Here is a 20,249-nt window from a genome sequence, read left to right on the forward strand (position 1 = left end):
CTATTACTTTGTCATTACACTTTTTGTCCCCAATGTACACTTCTCCAATCTTCAACTCGGGCAAATTAACAAATGCATTTTGAATATGTAAGAGTGTTTGTATTAGTTCTTTCAATGAAAGAGGGATTGCTCTACACACACTATTAAATTCTCTAAAGGAACATTTTGTCACAAATTTTTCCATGAATGAACTATATTGAATCAAATGACCAGCTTCATCGATCAAATCAGCAACATATAAAACTTTTTTCTCATACCACTCTTGTTGAATGTCTTCCTATGTATTGTAACGGTCCTATTATTCCACAGGGTGGAGCCATGTGGTGTGAAGTTGTGAGTAAATATTATTTTTCCAGTAGTGCAATATCTACTTGTGGAAATTTGAAAGCTTAATAGGCAATTTAGACATCTCAAAATCACTTTTCAGCAAAAATTCTAATTCTCAGACTCTCTTGAATGCACATTTTGGTACATGAAACCATATTGAATTAGGTTGTGTTAAATACGATTTAATCCAATTCAGGTTGAGTACTCCAATTCAGTGGCTTTCAGACCTCCGTTTTTATAATCTTTAATCATCTGGGATTTTTTTTTATATAATGAGTTTGTTTTTCCATATGAAATTAAACATTACAGAGTTAACCTTTTTAATCAGTTGAGGAGAAACATAAAGAGAATAAGATGGGTAAATTAGTTTAGATATGCCTTCTGCTTTGGTCAAAAGGATTCTGCCCATAATTGACAGATCTCTCATAAGCCAGTGATTATGAGATTTTTTCATACTACCAATTCTCTCTTCTGTATTTACTAGTTCTCTTGTATTGGAATTTTTAGATATTGTTAAACCAAAGTATTTCTCCTCAGATTTAACTGGAATGGATTCTATACTTTCCTCAACACACGAATACAGAAGTAACAGTTCACTTTTTTGTTTTTTTTTACATTTAGGCATAGGCCTGATGCTCTTGAAAAAAACTGCATTAATCTCAAGCTTATAATATTTTTTCTTTGTTTGTCTTTTTCAAGGCTGAAAAAATATGATGTACTTTTTTCTCCTTTTTCAATCCACCAGGTTCTTGAATGGATATAAACCCCATTGGCTTTTTCTGAGTACAACTCCTCTAACTGAGATTGCAACAATTGTAGTTTTGCTGTGTTTTCTGGTGACACTTGTGTATTAACTGCAAATAAATTTATTTTCCCAATCAGTTCCTTTTGTTTTTGTTTTCTCATCACTGTATCAATGGCCTTAGTTGTATTAATTGACCTTAAATTTAAACCATTCCCATTTATTAATGCAATACATATCAAGCTTTTCAATCTCCTCAATGAGAGTCATCACCTGTTGACAAAATCTGTCATTCTTTAACAAATCATTATTGAACTTCCAAATATTAGGAGAGATCTGAAGTTTCTTAGAAATTGATAAGGACAGAGTAACCATACAGTCATCTGTAAGTGGGGAAGCTGAAATTATACAGTCTGAGACATCATTACATAATTCACTAGAAATAAGCCAATAAGCTAGTCTCGAGCATTGTCTGTTTCCTGAGGGGTTAAACCCTCCAGTAGTCAACCACATTTGTTGTTGTACACAGAATGTGAACTTCTTTGGGGTTTCTGGTCTAACCATGAACCAGGGGCTTTATTAAAGTCTCCCCCATTATCACATTTTCTAACCAGATTACCAAGTTTCTCAAACATTTCTCTATTAGCCACTTTGTCGTTATAACCGTAAATACATGATAATATATAACGTGTCATTTATTTCCACATCTACCATTAACCAGTGACCTTCTGTATCCCCTTTATGAACAATTACAGAGCTTTCAAATCTGTTAAATAATAACATTACTCCAGCCAAATGTGAAGATCCATGTGCAAACAAGGCTAAATCACTCCATTGTATTTTCCAAAATTTTTCATCATTCAAATCAGAATGAGTCTCTTGTAAGAAAACACAATTTGTTTTTTGTTCCTTGCAAAATAAAAAATAACACTGTTTTTTTTTAACCCCCTGACATTCAAAGATAGAAAAGAAATAGACATAAATTAATAAGATAACTGTTACAATGTGCACTCAACTTCATTCTACTATGCAGGAGTGAACACGGTGTCCATAAGAACCCAATAACAAAACCATACCAACTTATTGCAAATGAACTGTAGTTAACCATGTTTTCTTAGACAACTTTTCTTACACACACACACACACACACACACACACACACACACACACACACACACATATATATATATATATATATATATATATATATATATATATATATATATATATATATATATATATATATATATATATATATATAGGGTTGCGGGGGTGGTGGAGCTACCTCCCTGAACTTGGGATGTCTGCATATATGTATACTTATATCTGTGGCTCTCAAAGTGGAGCCCAGAAACCTCTCAGATCCCTGAAGCATAAGCAGAGGGTTACAATGGTGGAAATCACATCCCCAAATTACCATATTTATTATCAAGTTCTCACACGGTGGCTTAGTGGTTAGCATGTGCGCCTCACGCCTCCAGGGTTGGGGGTTTGATTCCTGCCACTACCCTGTGTGTGTGGAGTTTGCATGTTCTCCCCGTGGTGTGGGGGTTTCCTCCAGGTACTCAATTCAATTGATTTGTATAGTGCTTTTTATTTTATTTTATTTAAACAATGGACATTGTCTCAAAGCAGCTTTACAGAAACATATAAACACAGGATACAGATTTTAAGTATGTGAATTTATCCCTACTGAGCAAGCCGGTGGCGATGGTGGCAAGGAAAAACTCCCTAAGATGATATGAGGAAGAAACCTTGAGAGGAACCAGACTCAGAAGGGAACCCGTCCTCATCTGGGTAACAACGGATAGTGTGAAAGTACTCCATTTCTTCCCCCAGTCCAAAGACATGCATGGTAGGCTGATTGGCATGTACAAAGTATCCATAGTGTGTGATTGTGTGTGTGACTGTGCCCTGCGATGGATTGGCACCCCGTCCAGGGTGTACGCCGCCTTGTGCCCCATGCTCCCTAAGATACTCCAGGTTCCCATAACCCTGAAGGATAAGCGATATAGAAAATGGATGGATGAATGGATTACTAAGTTCTTTCAAAGTCATTGACTGGTCACTGGCATTGAATGGGTTTAATCTAAACCTCAATAACTGAGGGGAAAAACAACAACAACAACAGCAACATGTCGGCCTATAAATACTGTCACCTTGGTGTAATGTGTTTTGATGGGAGAAATTAGGAATAAAAAGCTACACAGCTATAATAAATAGCCATATGATTACTGTACATATTTTAATAACGGGTCTAATATTTTAATCATTAGATCATGTTCATTACAAAATCTGTCTTGAGGGGGTCCGTAGTATCTATTTATTTTTTTTTTACAGTAAAAGTTCTCCATGGCGTCTATGACGCTCTTATTATGTACGCGTTAGAGCGACCCGGAAATGATGTCTTTTAGTTCCTCCATAATATTAGGGCGCTTGCAGGAGTCGATTGAATAAACAAGGTGGAGCAATGTCGTGTTTTAGGGAATTATGAACTATGTCGTTGCAAGGCAGTGTTTCTAATACATTACGACGTTTTGGTCGCCGTTATCAGTGCGCTTAGAGCTATTTGTTTAGTTTAACAACGCCTTACAGACGTGCAGTTCATTAGAGGAAAAAGCAGTTTGCTGGCTAGTTTATCTAGCGAGCGGTTGTTTACATAATTTGACATTAAGCTGAGATAGCCACGTGGAGGAATCACTAATTAGACGGACTGTTTTGTCGTTTGGAGAGCATGGCAGAGCTACACATTGAAGCGAATGCGTGCGGCCTCATGGAGCAGAGCGAGCACCGGGAGACCCGCGGCTCCGTTAGCATGCGCCTCCCGTCGCCCAGCTTCGTTCTTCCAGCTCGGAGCGGTTCTGCAAGTCCGGGCCTGTCTGCGACCAGAGCTGTGTTCGGCTTCCCGATGAAAAGCAGCCCCACATCCCCATCAGAGTCCACAGAGAAACCGGGGTCCCGGTGGGTCCGGCTTAACGTCGGGGGCACCTACTTCATCACAACCAAACAAACCTTATGCAGGGATCCCAAATCCTTCTTGTACCGACTCTGTCAGGAAGACCCTGATCTAGACTCAGATAAGGTGAGCCTTCAGGAGATGCTTGCTTTATACAATCCACCTCGTTTTTAAACAACACGCCGTGCACATTTTTGAAACCTGAAGGCTTTGTATGCATACTCGTGTATGTGTTAGTGACATGAATCATTGATTTTGTGTATACGGTGCACTATCCTACCAAATCTAGGCTAGATCAGATATACACATTTCCACTGAGAATCCCCTCAAAGCTATGCATTCCAGCAGATACTACAACTCTTACAAGCAGATACTAAAACTGGGCTTGATCAGAAATCAGAAAGGGTTTTTATTATGCAGGCATTCATTAAACCCCTTATTATTCCATCATTATCTATGATTAATAGTGCGCAACCTATTTAGCTAAACTTGTCCCACTTCTGTGCCTTTCTTCCTCTTCTGTGCTTCTGTGTTTTAGCTCTATTTAGGTCAAGGAGCAGGAAAATGACATGAACTGAAATGTACCAATATAACCAAGTACAGAGTGTCTGCAGATATCCAAGTTACTTTAGGGTATTTAAACGCGGTTTAAAAACGCTTTTGTTTGCAGTAGGAGTATACTGTATAAACACTTTCCACAATGACACACATATAAATTAAAATACAGAACTACGACATGGAAGTCACACCATCAAACGGGTCAGTACTTGCTGTTCTTCAGTCACTTTTAGTCCGAGTTTCTCATTTTGGCATGCCTTTTTCTCTAAGGTATATATTTCACATGCAACCCTGCCTTGTGTGAGAGATGCCGTATAATCCAGTATGTGAGGCATGATTTAAATGCTTTCAAAACACATGTAACTATATACAAACAAAACTATAAAATGTGCACAGGTTAAAAATGTTTAAGCTGAAGTTGAAGGTAATGACAGTTTCAATGTAATACCTACCGAGGTCTTTAACTAATATAAATACAGTGTAAGTAAGACTTTTTGTAATAGATACTATATTAGACAGTGTTGTTGAAATAAAGTCTAACGTGTCAGGTGTGACTCCTGCTGCAAAGATAATAATACTCGATATTGGGTGGATGTGTTTTCTGTTTTGTTTTTGTATGTAATCATAACATTATCTTTTTCTGCACAGGATGAGACAGGAGCTTATTTGATTGATAGAGACCCCACATACTTTGGACCTATCTTGAATTACCTGAGGCACGGAAAGCTGATCATCAACAAGAACCTTGCAGAGGAGGGTGAGATAGTCTGTGTTCTGTGCTTGCTATGTCATAATAACATTGTGCTGTGGGCTTTCTTTTAGGGACTATTTTATGTGTAGAGAGAGAATACAAAGTGCAGGAATGGTGGCTGCATTAAGTGTTTCATCATTGTAGGGTAAAGCGTGTCCAAAGCATGGTGTTTGTTATACTAATTTAAACATGTTTGTTGATGTTTCATGATATAGGAGTTAGTCAAACTCAATGACTCTTTTCTGCTTGAGTAGCTAATAAAACGTGACTGGACATGCTATGTTATGGTGGTGTGATGTAGCCCAGAGCAATGCGGAGTTGATTGTTAAAAACTAACATTAAAATTTTTTTTAAAGATCTACACATTATTCTAGATGGGACCCAAATATTCCCGGAGTTTCAATCTGCTGTGCGCACCTAAGCGATTTTACATTGAAGTGTTTAGGCATCTATGGGAAAGCATAAGGAAAAAACGTCTGGAGATGTGGCACACCCCCAACTGGATCTTGCACCATGACAATGCACCTGCACACACTGCGTTGTCAACCAAGGAGTTTTTAGCCAGAAACCATGTGGTTATCGCTTCACATCCACTGTATTCGCCGGATCTCGCTCCGTGCGACTTCATCTTGTTCCCAGAATTAAAAATGACACTAAAGGGGAAAAGATTTGCTACTGTAGAGGAAATCCAGAAGAAAAAAAAATCACAGGAGGCTCTAGACATGATGACAAAAGATGAGTGCTGGAAATGTTTCCAGGAATGGGAGAAATACTGAGACAGGTGTTTCACATCACAAGGAGAGTACTTTGAAGGGGATTAAATGAGAAACGCTGTAAATTTTATAACAATATATTAGGGCTGCAACTAATTATTATTTTGGTAATCAATGAATCTGTCGATTATTTCTTTGATTAATCGATTAGTTGGATTAAATGGCCAATTTTTATTTTCTGGAATTAAAAAAAAAAACAAACAACAACTTTATTTCATTCTGCCCAGTGTTGTCCTTCAAACATTGTGCAAATTGAAGGTTATGAAAAAGGTATTAAATTTGATTAATGTTAATATTTAAAAAAATAATAAATAGATTTTTAAAAATATTAACATTTTGAAAACTAAAAACAACTGATTGTCCACAAGCGTTAAGGCAGAAGTTAAATCACTATATTAAAATGCTAAAAAAAGCAAAAAACAGAAACTAAGGGTTAACTGGTAAGGGTGGGGGGTAGGGTGGGGGGTGGGGTGGGGGGGGTATCCACAGTGACGTCACAGATCCAACTAATCCATAATGAAATTCGTTGTCCATTATTTTAATTATCGATTATTATTGATTTTATCGATTAGTTGTTGCAACCTTACAAAATATATATAATATATAATATTTTTACAATTCAGGAATCTTTAGGTCTCTCTTTGTACATTTTATCTCTTTTAATGTTGTGGAACATTTTCAAAACAAGTGATCATGGACTGTACAGCCATAAACAGTCGGTCCCTCTCCAGCCACTCTTTTCTTTCTTTTAAAGTTGATAAGACAAAACAAAAAACAAAACAGCATCTAATGGTACCAAGAAACCACAATGCTCTCCGTCCTGAAGACTGTCATGTTGCACAACTTAGACGAACATCCTCACCTGTGATTTGCTGACACTGGAGAAATCTTCCAAAACATCTCCTCAAAGAAAATGTCACCATATCATGGATTGCACATAGGTTTTAAATCCATTAATCAGTCCCTCCAGGATTTTGTGATTGCAGAAATCAATGCAAAATCAAGCAAACTCCACAATATTTGTAGGAACTTGCAATTTTTCAAAATGACCATCTTTCCTTAGATTTGGCCCAACACGTGTCATGTGACATCATCACAACAAGCATTCAGTCAAATGCCTCTTTGATTCGTGTGCGTCGAACATGGGTACAGCTAAAAGGTTGCATTTACCGACAAACACTGTGAAAGACTGTGCAAAACAATTTCAAGCAATTGCTGGAATTCAAGTGGTTTTCCGCAAAAAAGAACAGAAATCTCCGCAAGTTGCATTGCAAATTTCGAAGAAAAAAAAACGAAAAACGCAACAAATTCAAGCATTTTTGGCTGCAACAATCACTAAAAAAACACTGCAAAACCCTATACAGACTGATTTATGTGGCACGTCTCCATAAAAGTCTCTGTGAATTAGCTGTTACTATAGAAAGCTATGTTCTATTATAACCAGGGCCTTAATATAAACCTGGTAGTCAAACTACTGTCAGAGCCATGCTTTTATTTAAAAAAAATTAATAAAATATATATATATAAAAAATCAACACCTTCATATTAGTCAGACTAAAGAATATGAATGCATTGTGGCCTAAACATTTTAACGTATTGTTTTATCTTGGGCACATTAAACTGTCCGTGATCTATAATACATGTTGCTGAAGATTTTTTTTTTGTTAATTGCAAGATGCTTACTTTATATTTTAAGGAATGATAAATAAAGATTGCCAGTGGTAGCATTCCTCCACGTCTTGAATTGTCTTACAAAAAAAAAATCTTACAATGCTGTCCATTCTGGCTCCTGCAGGTGTTCTAGAGGAAGCTGAATTTTACAACATTGCGTCATTGGTGAGGCTGGTAAAGGAGAGGATACGAGACAATGAGAACAGGACGTCTCAGGTGTGTGAGAACGAAGCCAGGACGAAGGGTGCTTTTGTGAGCTTGTTTCTTGGCAGGTCAGCTGAGAAAGTGGATTAAGTCCCGGAGCTGGATATTGAGTTCACAGTTTACAAATTGCACCATCAGGTCTTTTATGATAAGGAGCATGCCCCTTCTCTTTAAGCTTTATAATCAATTAAGTGAAAAATAACTGAAAATTGGTGTTAAGTAGACAAGTATTTTCCTATCCCGGCAGAATAATTAACTAATAAAAAACCCAACCAAACTGAATATAACAGTATGTGTAGGTGTTGTTAAGCCAGACCTTAAGTACTGTTTCACTGCTTTCATTACGGTATTCTTGCCTCTCTTATTCTATCTCAGTGTTTAATTACTTGTTTTTGATTTCTACAATAACATGTTTTCCTGTCTGGATTGTGGTTTGTAAAAAAGGGTCTTTGTATTTTCAGGGCCCAGTGAAACATGTGTATCGTGTACTTCAGTGCCAAGAAGAGGAACTCACTCAAATGGTCTCCACAATGTCTGATGGGTGGAAATTTGAACAGGTGAGCTGCCTTTGTGTCAGCTCGACCCTTTAATTAAGGGTATTTATTTATTTATTTTTGTACGGAATTGTTTAACCGTAACACAGGTTACACGGAATCGCACACTGCCATTCTGAATATATGGTCGTGTGAAAAAATAAATACACCCCATGGAAATTGTTGGCTTTTTTGACATATTTGGACAAGCAAACATTTGATCCTCTTTGAAACAGTGCCTATTAATAAAGTTGATGCACTCCATCAGATTACACATAAAATGTACTTTTTGTAGTAATTTTTACAATTTAGATGGAAAAAAAAAACCCCCAGATCAGTCACATGGAAAAAGTAAGTGCACCCCTACATTTATCACACCTTCAAATCCATAAAATTCATCTCAGGGGTTCAAGATTGGGTGCCAATAATTAGAACCTGCTTAGGGAGTGCAGGTGGAACCTGTCTTTATTTATACCCCTCTCATATCTAGTATCTGGTGTTCCCTTTGTTATTGAGGTGTGTGGTGTCATCATGCCAAAATCTAAAGAGTTCTGTAAGGCCTTCAGAAAAAAAGGTTGTGGTTGCCTATGAGTCTGTCAAGGGATTTAAAAAGATCTCCAAATTATTTGAAATACATAATTCCACAGTAAGGAAAATAATCTACAAGTGGCGTAGATTTCAAACGACTGCGAATTTGTCCAGCACTGGACCAGCAAATTCTGCAGACCGTCTGATGCAAAAAGAAATCTCCAATAACCCCAAAATTTCATCACAGGATCTCCTAGTAAGTCTTTCAACTGTTGGTGTCAAAGTGCATGTGTCCACAATCAGAAAGAGATTGCACAAATTTGACCTGCATGGGAGGTGTGCCAGGAAAAAGCCTTTACAAGACTACAGTTTGCCAATGAGCATATAGGCAAAGACCAGACCTTTTGGAATAATGAGCTGTTTGGCCACAGTAACAGGAGACCTGTTAGGCGGTGACCAAAGACAGCTTTTCAGGAGAACCACCTCGTACCATCTGTAAAGCACGGCAGTGGAAATGTTATGGTTTGGGGTTGTTTTACTGCCTCAGGAACTGGACAGTTTGCATTCATTGATTCAACTATGAATTCTGCATCTTATCAAAGAGTGCTTGAAGATAATGTGAGGCCATCTGTCCAAAAGTTTAAGTTGAACTGAAAGTGGACCTTTCAACAGGATAATGATCCTAAGCACACTCGCAAATCCACAAAGGAATGGCTCAAAAAGAAGAAAAGGAGGGTTATGGAATGGCCTAGTCAAAGCCTGAATTTGAATCCCATTGAAATGTTGTGGGGGGATTTGAAACAGGCAGTACAATCCAGAAAACCCTCAAATGTCTTGCAACTGAAAGAATATTGCATGGAAGAGTGGTTAAAAAAAATCCAGTAAGCCTATGTCCGAGACAGGTGGACAATTATGCAAAATGCCTACAAGAAGTTCTTTCTGCTAAAGGGGGCAATACTAGCTTCTTAGGCCAAGGGTGTACTTACTTTTTCCACAGAACAAGATCACATCTATTGATATAAATCTATTGATATTTCTGAATAAATGATTGAAGAATATAATTTTCCTTGTGGTTTTGTTCAGGTATATCAACTTTATTAACAGGCACTGTTTCAAACATGATTAAATGTTTGCTTGTCCAAATATTTAAGAAAAAAAAAAAAGCCAACAAGTTCCATGAGGTGTACTTATTTCTTCACATGACTGTATAGCTCCCTATTCTGTAAGTTGGTTTGTTAACCTTTTTTTGTAATCTTCTTAGCTTGTTCTCCATTAGTCCCTCGGTAATGGCATTTACTCAATGGAAGTGCACATCTGTAATTTCAGTCTAAGCGAATTAGATAAATGCTTGAACAGGGTAGTTACTCATCTATTCATTCACTCTGAAGAACTGCAAAGTTCTTGTAAAGCCTTAAAAGTTTAGCCCATTGTTTTTCACATTTCAAGCTTGCATGACGTAAATTAGTTTGTGACGTTATCTGTTTTTGCAGTCTGTATGAATTATTTGTATTTCAACTCATATTTATTTAGCGAACTCTTTATGATGCCATGAGTTTGATGGATTTGACTTGTTTACTCTTCTAGCTTATAAGCATTGGCTCCTCTTACAACTACGGAAATGAGGACCAAGCAGAGTTTCTGTGTGTGGTTTCCCGGGAACTCAACAATTCCACTAATGGTATTGTTATTGAGCCAACTGAGAAGGCTAAGGTGAGGTCAAAGTTGAAGTCTATGTTTATCATTTAGATTTTTTCAAATAGATCTGCTCAAAATTTGATCATTTTTTAATTGGGGCTGCAATTAATGGTAATAATTATAATAGCTTATTGACAAATTTTTATACCCAATCACATAGTTGGGTTAATTTGTAAATAAATAATTATTCCTTTAGAAATTAAATAACGTGACTGAATACAAGACATTATTGACATTTATCAGACAGACTGTCATGGCATGAGAATATTATCATGTGCTTATGTTGAACCCATTCATTAGAGCACATTAACATCAAATGTATATTCTATGATCTTTACCATCCAAAAATGTTTAACGATTGCAGTATAAAATTGACTTTATCACAAACCCCATATCAGAGGTTACCGTAAAACACGAGAAATATCAGTTGACCATAGTATCAGTATATTGTGCCTGATCTGCGACCACAAAGTTGTAAATAGAATTCAGTAGATTTGAGAAAAATGTATCCATGCTTGCATACAATGTATCAGGATCATTTGCATTGTTGTTCTGGTCAACCAAACCACTATTACATAAAATATAGGAGTTTTTCCATCATCAGATTTATTAATCTGTTAACTCTTCTTGCGATCTGTTTATGGTCCATGTTGTGTTGATTTACTGGCTGATTTTTCCCTCTTTCACAGATCCTTCAGGAGAGAGGTTCCCGGATGTGAGGAGACCACCTTCGCTGTGCTGACACAGATTTCCCCCATCTCCCCTCTTCTCCTCTAGTCTCCCTTCTTTAACCATACAGCTGACTCCATCAGCTCACATGGCTGCCCTTCCTTTTTATCACCCTCCTCCCTTGTGCCTTTCCACAGTGGGGGTGTCCCCCCTCCCTGCAGTGCTGCAACATTGCCCATCCAGCACCATCAAATGAGATCACTGCTGTTATCAAAAATGTAAAAAATGCTACAAAGTTAGTTGATCCGTGTTGACTCCCCTCACTCCGTGTGGGACTCACCATGATGACTAGGGAGGAGTCCAAGTAAGATTTTCGAGGTCCGTCACTATAACAACTAATGTAGTCATCCACGATGCCTCGGAACTTGATCATTAATCGCCTTCATATCCTCGTCATAATTATCTATAGACTATGTCATTGCTGGCATGCTAGTTACAAGGAATGCTTGTGCCCTGGTCAGCTAGGCTGTGTTTCCATCATCAGAATCTCCTCAGGACTTCCAGGGGTGCAAAAAAGTAGACAAAACAGAATCGTTTGCCCCCCTACACCCTTCTCATAGCAAGCACATTGACTCACTGTGTAAAACGGAGCGAGTGTTTGAATGAATATCAGCAGCAACACTCACTCGTTATCATTTCAGTGTCTACCACAGCCTGGCTTGGCCTTTGAACATGCAGAGCCATTTGTTTTCAGTTTGTAATGTATCTTATAATTTCCCTGTTCTCATTTGACCCACTTGAGTTCATTGACAGGAATCAAATGTTCCAGGTCATGCTGGAGGTATTTATTCACCCCTCCTAACATGGACACGTCAAAAAGAAACATGCAGTGTTGGTGGCTTGTAAAGATCATGAATATGGTTGTATTACAATAGAGGTTGTTATAAAAGTTGTTTATGTATTGTAACAGTCACATTTGACTGGGGAAGCTTATGAATCAACTCCTTGTCCTAGTCTACTTTGTCCAGTGCCTCGTCACTTGTATGTAAATTTTTGTGTTGTGTTCTCCCTCTGGCTATTCATGTGTGACTGGAAAACTGGTCACTCCATAGTCTTATTTCACACTATTTCTCAAGAATAGTTTTGTTTCTCTTTATATAAGTGCATCAGTTCTTTGTCTTGTCACAAATGAGCTCCATGAGACTGTTGATGGACAACATACTCAAATGAAAGTCACGGCAGAACTTTGTTCTGTTGAATGATTGTTAATTTTTTTTGACTTAGTAAGTTCAGCTCTAGCACTCCATAGAACTCTATCTCTAACTCTATTTTGGCTGTTTAACTGTTTATATCACATATTTAAAAAAAACAAAACAACAACACTTAAAACGTTAGATAAGTTGTAGTGGAATAGCAGTGAATGTTAAGGGCTCTATTTTACATGGATTGAGATGCTTGCCCTCATGTCAAAAATCTTGTATTACTTCAGGTAAACTGTGCTTCTTTCATATTTTGACATCAGAGCCAGTATTTGGTCCTGTTTTACACTGAATTGCCCTCATTGTTTGATATTTAGCCACTTAAGACTAGCTTTCTAAATCAAATTACACACCCTTAAAAGTTATCTGCTAGGAACAAGTGTGCTTCATGATCTTCTGACAGTATTTTAACATAAGATCCTTGTTCAGTATCACATAGAATGTAAAACTGCATGCTTTGATGTTTGTTTCAATGTCCATTGAAAAGCAGCTGATGGCTGTCACAGGCAGCATGTCAATGCGAATTTTTTTTTGGTTATAAGTGCACATTTAAAAGCACGAATATTTTTTTTTTCTGTCCCCTGCTATAACATGTGAAGCAAAGGAGAAGGGGTTGCCAGTTTAAATAGTCTTTAAATTTTCACTTTGATTTTACAAAGCAGAATTTTATCAGAGGGATAATTTGTAAGGCAACTCTAGATAGCCCAGTTGAAAGGTTCCTTATCCCTTCTTGCATTTGGACGCTTAGAATTTGGCTCGATTTCCACTCCTAACAATAATCTGATCTGATGAAATGTAACCCGTGGAGTGTTTCTTTTTGTTGACCTACAATTGTTTATTATTGAAGTTTTCATATTGAGTGTCTGAGCTATAGATCTCCCTGCTGCAGGAAAGTAAGATTTGATCTTTGCTATTGTATTTGTTTTATGACTCATGCAAAATAAGGGGGGGGGGGGGGGGGGGGATCACTGAGACAAAATCAGCTGTGTCTATACTCTGTACTATACACAGTTGTCATTTGTACCACTATCAGTGTCTAATGTTGTGCACAGCATTTCTTAAGATTTTCCTTCATACAGGGTTCTTAACACAAATGCCTGGCTAAGTCAGTGTATAATGATCCCTTGTTTCAGATTCCGTGTGTATTTAGTTCAGGTTGGCGTTTCACATTTTCATTGTGTGAGTGTAACTGGTTTATGTTTTTTCTCCCATCCTGAAGAAACATTTTGTTTGCACCCTTAATCTTTTACTTGCACTTTAATTATGTCTGCGTCTTAAACTTTCTGTTAAACAGCAGAGACATGGAGAAATATCATGTCAGTACACTATACGTTAGGTCATTTATATAAAAAAAAAACAATTATGTAACGGTTCCCTAATTAATGGGAGGATTTTGTAAGATTTATGTATCATAAAGACATTGGAGCATGTAGTCCCATTGAATTATAGATTTATTTTCCATGTTGCCTCTCCCATTTCTTTTTTTTTTTGTGAAACAGAGGCAAAAATGTTTTATGTAGAAGGGGGAAAAAAAACTTCACAGCAGTTATTTGGTGTTCTGTCAGTCTGTGGGGAGGGAAGGGGGACTGTGTTTTTTGGTATGTGAACTTGAAAGCATGCATTGTGTTAGAGTATATAATATTCTATACTGGGACTTTGTCTAGCCTTGTGGTAGTGTAGGGGTAAAATGGTGCATGGACAGTTTTTCAGAGAGACTGGATGCCATGTGCAAGGGGAAACTTTCAGTCAGTCAGTCAGTTCGCAACTCCTGTTTATTGTGTTTTCATTTTGTTTTGTCCAAACCTATCTGGATAAAATGTTTAGCACTAAATGGACATTTAGAAGGTGACCCAATTGGTCAGGAGTGCAGACCTGTCTTATTTGTTCACATTAAAGTCTGCCACAATAGTCTGCATCACCTGCATGCTTGGATATACAGTACATACACACGTGTGCATGTGGGCACACATACCAAGAAAGGCATTTAAACTTGTATTGCAAACCTGCTCCTTACACCAGATGTTTTGAATGTGTTAAGTTATCGACTGTATTGATGTCATGTGTGACCTTTTGTCTAAACAAAGTTTGTGGAGCTAAGTGTTCTGGAAATGAATAGTCAGATTGTCCTTTAATATATAAATATATATATAAACAGTTTTGTTTGTTTTTTAAATGTCATCTGATGCCGTTTCTTTCAGTGTACAGATTGCAATGAGGGGGGAGAAAGAAAATATCAGATTTTTATCATAAAATGTATGTGTTCGAGGTTGTCAGTAGCGTGTGAACTCTGATGGCTGTGAGAAAACCATTCTCCTGACAAAAACTTCCAAAAACCCCTAATAATTCCCAATTTTGCTCACTAAATTTTGACATAGACCACTGTAATGGAAAGAAAGACAAAAGAAACTCCCAGGCTGTTGAGATGAGATAGATAGCGTCTGAAGAATTGGGCTAAACAGCTCGTGCCACGAGCCAATATGCTAACAGTGAGGGGGAAAATTAGCTTGGTGAGAATATTTGCAGAGTTAAGAGAATTCGAAAGGAAAACAATGGAAAAACTGGTGGTCATTAAGGAGGATTTAAATAACATTAACAAGAGGATGGAGGAAGCCGAGAGTCGTATTGCAGAGGCTGAGGAACAAATACAACAGGTGGGGGAGGTGCTGTCTGAACTGCTAAAGCTTCAGGCCCAGCTTGAGGCTAAGTTGACATATCAGGAGGGTAGGTCCAGGCGGGAAAACATGCGTATATACGGGCAACCGGAAGGCAGCGAAAATGACCCATCAACCATCAGCTTCATTAAAGAACTACTGAAGAATGGGCTGGGGCTTAACCCATCGACAGACCTGCATATTCAGAGGGCTCATAGAGCTTTGGCACCACAACGCCACGCTCCAACATCGTCAAATTCCTGAGCTATAAAACAAAAGAAATTCTGAGGCAGGTATGGAAAAAGGAGGACTGAAATGGAACAATGCTCGAATTGCATGTGACCATGATTACCCCCTACATGTCTTAAAGAAATGCAAAAACGTGGAAGGAAAGGTTTCAGGTTTCCATATCTGGTGAAACTCCGGTTTCCATTTCATAGGTTCACTTTGAAGCTGCATCAGTAACTGACTCTATAGGAACATCCCAGGGTGGTAGTGATTGTCTGGAGACTGTATAGATCACGGAAATTCAATGGCTGATGGCGCTGACACCGGCACTGAGTCACACGTGCCATATATACTGTGGCACCACCTCCTCCTCAGATTTCTCTTTCTTCAGGATGATGTTTATATGGCCCTTGCTAGAGCATTTTTTGAGGAGCTTTTGCACAACTGGCCTGAGCAGGTTCAGCGAGGTGAGCCTTCTAAATTGGAGGAGCGCTTCCTGCCTGGCCCTTACTTTTGCACAGCATGCACACAGCTGCCATTCTTTCCTGATCTTTGTACCACCACAGTGAGTGGTGGTGGGGGGGGGGGACTGATATTTATAATCACTATATAGTATATAATATAATATAATATAATGTAATATATAATTTTATAGGCTTAAATTAAATAAAAACCTAAATATAAAAAATTAGGCTTTATTTTAGCACTTCCATCAGTGAAACAACTGAATTCAGCCTTGTTGTGTCATTTTTGCCCCCCTGAGAGCGCTGTGGGATATGGTATTGTGATTGCATGCAAGTGGAGAGGAGAAGAAATGGTAATAAAGAGATGAAGTTAAACACGGTCGTACATTTCTCTGAAGAATACTTTATTTCTTTTGCAAGTGTAGTATACCTATAAAACTTTGAAAGAAATACCAGGGCGGTAACCTAAATAATATGTTAAAAATCTAAATATGAAATAATTTTTTTTTAATGTGGCTTGGTGACATGCCTGGAGATGGCTCCTGAGATTTGTAGACTAGTGTTTGCCTGTTTAACAAATTTTTCCCCCCACAAAGCCAACATATGGCTTCATCTCTCTCATTAGGCACGAATCCAAATGTTCCCAGATCACCAGTGTAACATTTGGGTTCCCAACAAGGTCCATCGCAGTGGCAGAACCCGAAGTGAAATTGCAGAATTCGCCTGACTGGATTTTGCCGTGCTCAAACAAGCCTGCGCCAAACAGACACCACCATATAAGGCATTTGATTATGATTATGTAATTTGTGTATTAATATAAAATATCCCACTATATCGTAGGCTATACGTACAAATTAATATCGCACCTGTTATTATACAAAACTTTGTACTTGTCATAGAGCAGAAATATTAACGTGGCGTGTGATGTGACACTACTACATGTAGTCATTGCGGTTGTCATGGCCATCATCACAGCCCTACTAGCTTTCCATCTCTCACCATCTTTGGCCTCCTCATGGAAGGCTCGGCTTGTACTGCCTACAAAGCCCAGTAGGACGACTTCTGCGCTGATCTGCAAGTTTGGCGCTGCACATTATGGCTATATTACAGGCCTACCAGGCGAATGTCCTTAAGGACATGGATGAAGGAGATGGTTTGACTCCGGAGGTGGTCAAAGAGCTCTGAAGAGTGATGAAACTCACCGCTCGTGCAGTCGGACGCTCCATGGCAGGTTTGGCCGCAGAGGCGAGACATCTCTGGTTAAACCTGACAGAGATTAGAAAACGGGACAAGAACTTCCTTTTGAACGCTCTGATCTCCCAGTCTGGTCTTTTTGGCAACATGGTAAGCACAGTCGTTGAAAAGTTCTGCACAGCAAAACGACAGTCGGCAGCATTCAAGCAGCTCATTCCACAAAGAGCTTGAGAACCTTCAGATGCTTCAGGCCATCCCAGAGAAAGCTCTCTCCAGTGCCCTAAGGCAGCCCAAAAGAGTGGCAAGCCGGGTTACCCCTCCTCTAGCAGGCTGGGGTGCCCTGCCTTATCCGGTGGCTTGACAGTGCCCCTGTAAGCACATTGAATTGAAGCTGGCGGCTAAGTCCTCCTGGTTTTCAGAACCGCAGGGCCGTCCATGACTTTTCAGTCAGGAAATGGAGGGCAGGCCCCCCAATGGAGTTAGTGTTCAGACCGTCAACCATCTGCCTTTCTCCGTGCCACCCTCCAGAGCCTTGTCGGGTCATATCAGATTTTTCCTATGTTTTTCCCTGCTGCGCACACACTTTAGGGGAATGTTCTAAAGGGTCTGGCCTATGCAGTGGCACAAAGCAATTTTATACCACTCATGTCTCAGTCACTCATGGTTGGGGATGCGAGAGGCTTTCCCCATGCTACTGAGTTTCAGGCAATTCCATCACCCTTGGAGGGCTTCAGAGGCATAGCCACAATGTTGAGTCCTGTTCCGAAGTGTCTCATGCCTATTTTGACCTATGGGGCGGCGTGCAAACTTCTGCCAGGAGTATCTCCATGGGTTCTATGAACCACACAACAGGGGTATACCATCCAGTTTTGGTTCAATCCACCATGCTTCAGTGGAGTGCGCCCTTCCGATGTGAAGATAGATCCCATTTTAGAGCAAAAAGTTCTCTCACTCCTGCAGGAAGTTCCTCCTTTAGAGGAAGTAGATTTTGCAGCCGCTATTTTCTAGTACCAAACAAGGATGGAGGTCTGTGTCCTATTCTGGACCTGCGTCACCAGGACTACACACTTGCAAAGTGCAGGTTCAAGGACTGGTTTGTCATGATATATCTGAAAGATGCTTATTTTCACATTCAGTTCATTCAGAGACACACAAAGTTATTCAGGTTTGCTTTCGGGAGCAAAGTGTTCCAGTTTCAGGTGCTTCCTTTCGTTCTAGCACTGGCACCTCGCACGTTCATACTACATTTGCGAGAGTTGGACCATAGACCGAATTTCCAGAAGAGTGCATTCCAGCATTACTGCATTCCAGCATAAGAAACTTATCATGGTTTAGACCTGTTTTGCTGCATCTGGGCTAGGATGACTTGGCATCATTGATGGAACAATGAATTCTGAATTATGCCAGAAAATTCTAAAGGGAAGTGTCATCTGTCCATGAAATGAATCTCATGAGAAAGTGGGTCATGCAGCCAGACAACAACCCTACAACAGTACACAAGTCATTCTACCAAAGAACGGTTAAAGAAGAATAAAGTTTATTTTTTGAAATGGCCACATCAAAGTCCTGAAATTAATCCAATAGAAATGTTGTGGAAGGACATGAATCAAGCAGTTCGTGTGAGGAAACCCACCAACATCCCAGAGTTGTTCTGAGGAATGGGCTGAAATTCCTCCAAGACGATGTGCAGGACTGATCAACAGTTACCACAAATGTTTAGTTGCAGTTATTGCTGCACAAGGGGGTCACACCAGATACTGAAAGTAAATGTTCACATACTTTTGCCATTCACAGATATGTAATAGTGGATAATTTTCCTCAATAACTGAATGAACAGGTATAATATGTTTGTCTCAAATGATTATTAGGGTTCTCTTTATCTACTTTTAGGATTTGTGTGAAAATTTGATGATGTTTTAGGTCATATTTATGCAGAAAACTAGAAAATTCTAAAGGGTTCACAAACTTTATTGCACCACTATACAGGTATGGCCTAATGACTTGTCTAACTCTAAGCAGACTACATTTAGCAGCTTACTCCTTTTATTAATTGTGCATGGGCAATCTGTGTATGGGCATGGATAGTGATGACTGCCCCTAAAACACACTGTCTAAAATGCTGCAGCAACAAATACCTGCTAGTTAGTTGCAATTTGCATTCTTTACACTGCCATATTCACAATCCTAAAAAGAAGAATAAAAAAGTATTAGATACCTTATTTAACAAATGACATAAGTAAATCAAATTATTTGATCAAATATGACTTACTATCAGTAGGAGGTTGTCACATTCACTTGGTGACGTTCATCAAACTGTGAAAGATTTATATTAGGAGTGGGAACAAGTACTTGTAAGTTCATAGACTTCTTCTAAAGTGCATTTAAACACTCATGAAAACAGATGCTTTTGTTTACATGGTTCTATTGTCTATTTCAATAAGACACACTTTACACTTCTTGCAAGTAATTAAACTGATTTCAGACGAATTTAAAAGGTTTCTTTGGTACCATTGTCTGATCAATATTAAACAAGGGATTGGAATACAGAGAAAACACTTAAAACATAATGTTTTTGCCTTTTATGTGTATTTATCTGTTTTTAATATTTTGTCCAACTGTTCAACTGTTTTTGAATACCTCTAATATTTTTAAGATATTAACTACTTTGTTGTGTTTGTGCATGTTGATGATCATTTAAAAAAAAAAAAGTAAATTAAATCTGGTTTATCATGTTATTCTGTAGAATTTCTGCCTTCTTCACTGAAATTCACCCTTTGACTCAAATGTATGTTAACTGGTGTACTATACAGTAAAAGGTACCATACTGGGCACAAACATAACTGCAGATATATTACTAATGTTTAGCACCAGTATGTATTTGTGCATTATTGATTCTGATTCTGATCCTTTGATTCTGTTAGGTGGTCTTACCTATATAGAGTCTTAGAACAATTTGGTTTCCATAAAAACGACTGTTATCCCCCCCCCCCCCTTTTTTTTTTTTTTTTTTTAAATTTAGGGGAGAGAGTCAACATTATTAAAATAA

At 38.4% G+C, this 20,249-nt stretch overlaps 1 protein-coding gene across 1 annotated transcript; it reads left to right on the forward strand.

Annotated features, from left to right (window-relative positions):
* Window positions 1-3,471: 3,471 nt before the first annotated feature.
* kctd2 (potassium channel tetramerization domain containing 2) lies at window positions 3,472-13,623 on the forward strand. Its single transcript, XM_053640274.1, has 6 exons — window positions 3,472-4,151; window positions 5,232-5,340; window positions 7,903-7,994; window positions 8,444-8,539; window positions 10,628-10,753; window positions 11,428-13,623. Exons 1-6 carry the CDS (start codon window positions 3,804-3,806, stop codon window positions 11,455-11,457), a joined length of 801 nt encoding a protein of 266 aa, XP_053496249.1. The 5' UTR covers window positions 3,472-3,803; the 3' UTR covers window positions 11,458-13,623.
* Window positions 13,624-20,249: the final 6,626 nt, after the last annotated feature.

This window comes from Ictalurus furcatus, chromosome 13, assembly GCF_023375685.1.
Source record: "Ictalurus furcatus strain D&B chromosome 13, Billie_1.0, whole genome shotgun sequence".
NCBI classification, from domain to species: domain Eukaryota; kingdom Metazoa; phylum Chordata; class Actinopteri; order Siluriformes; family Ictaluridae; genus Ictalurus; species Ictalurus furcatus.

Coding starts and splice junctions, on each gene's coding strand:
- kctd2 (XM_053640274.1), top strand. CDS start 3,804: ATGGCAGAGCTACACATTGAAGCGAATGCGTGCGGCCTCATGGAGCAG. Junction 4,152..5,231: donor CTGATCTAGACTCAGATAAG/GTGAGCCTTCAG, acceptor TTTTCTGCACAG/GATGAGACAGGAGCTTATTT. Junction 5,341..7,902: donor CAAGAACCTTGCAGAGGAGG/GTGAGATAGTCT, acceptor TGGCTCCTGCAG/GTGTTCTAGAGGAAGCTGAA.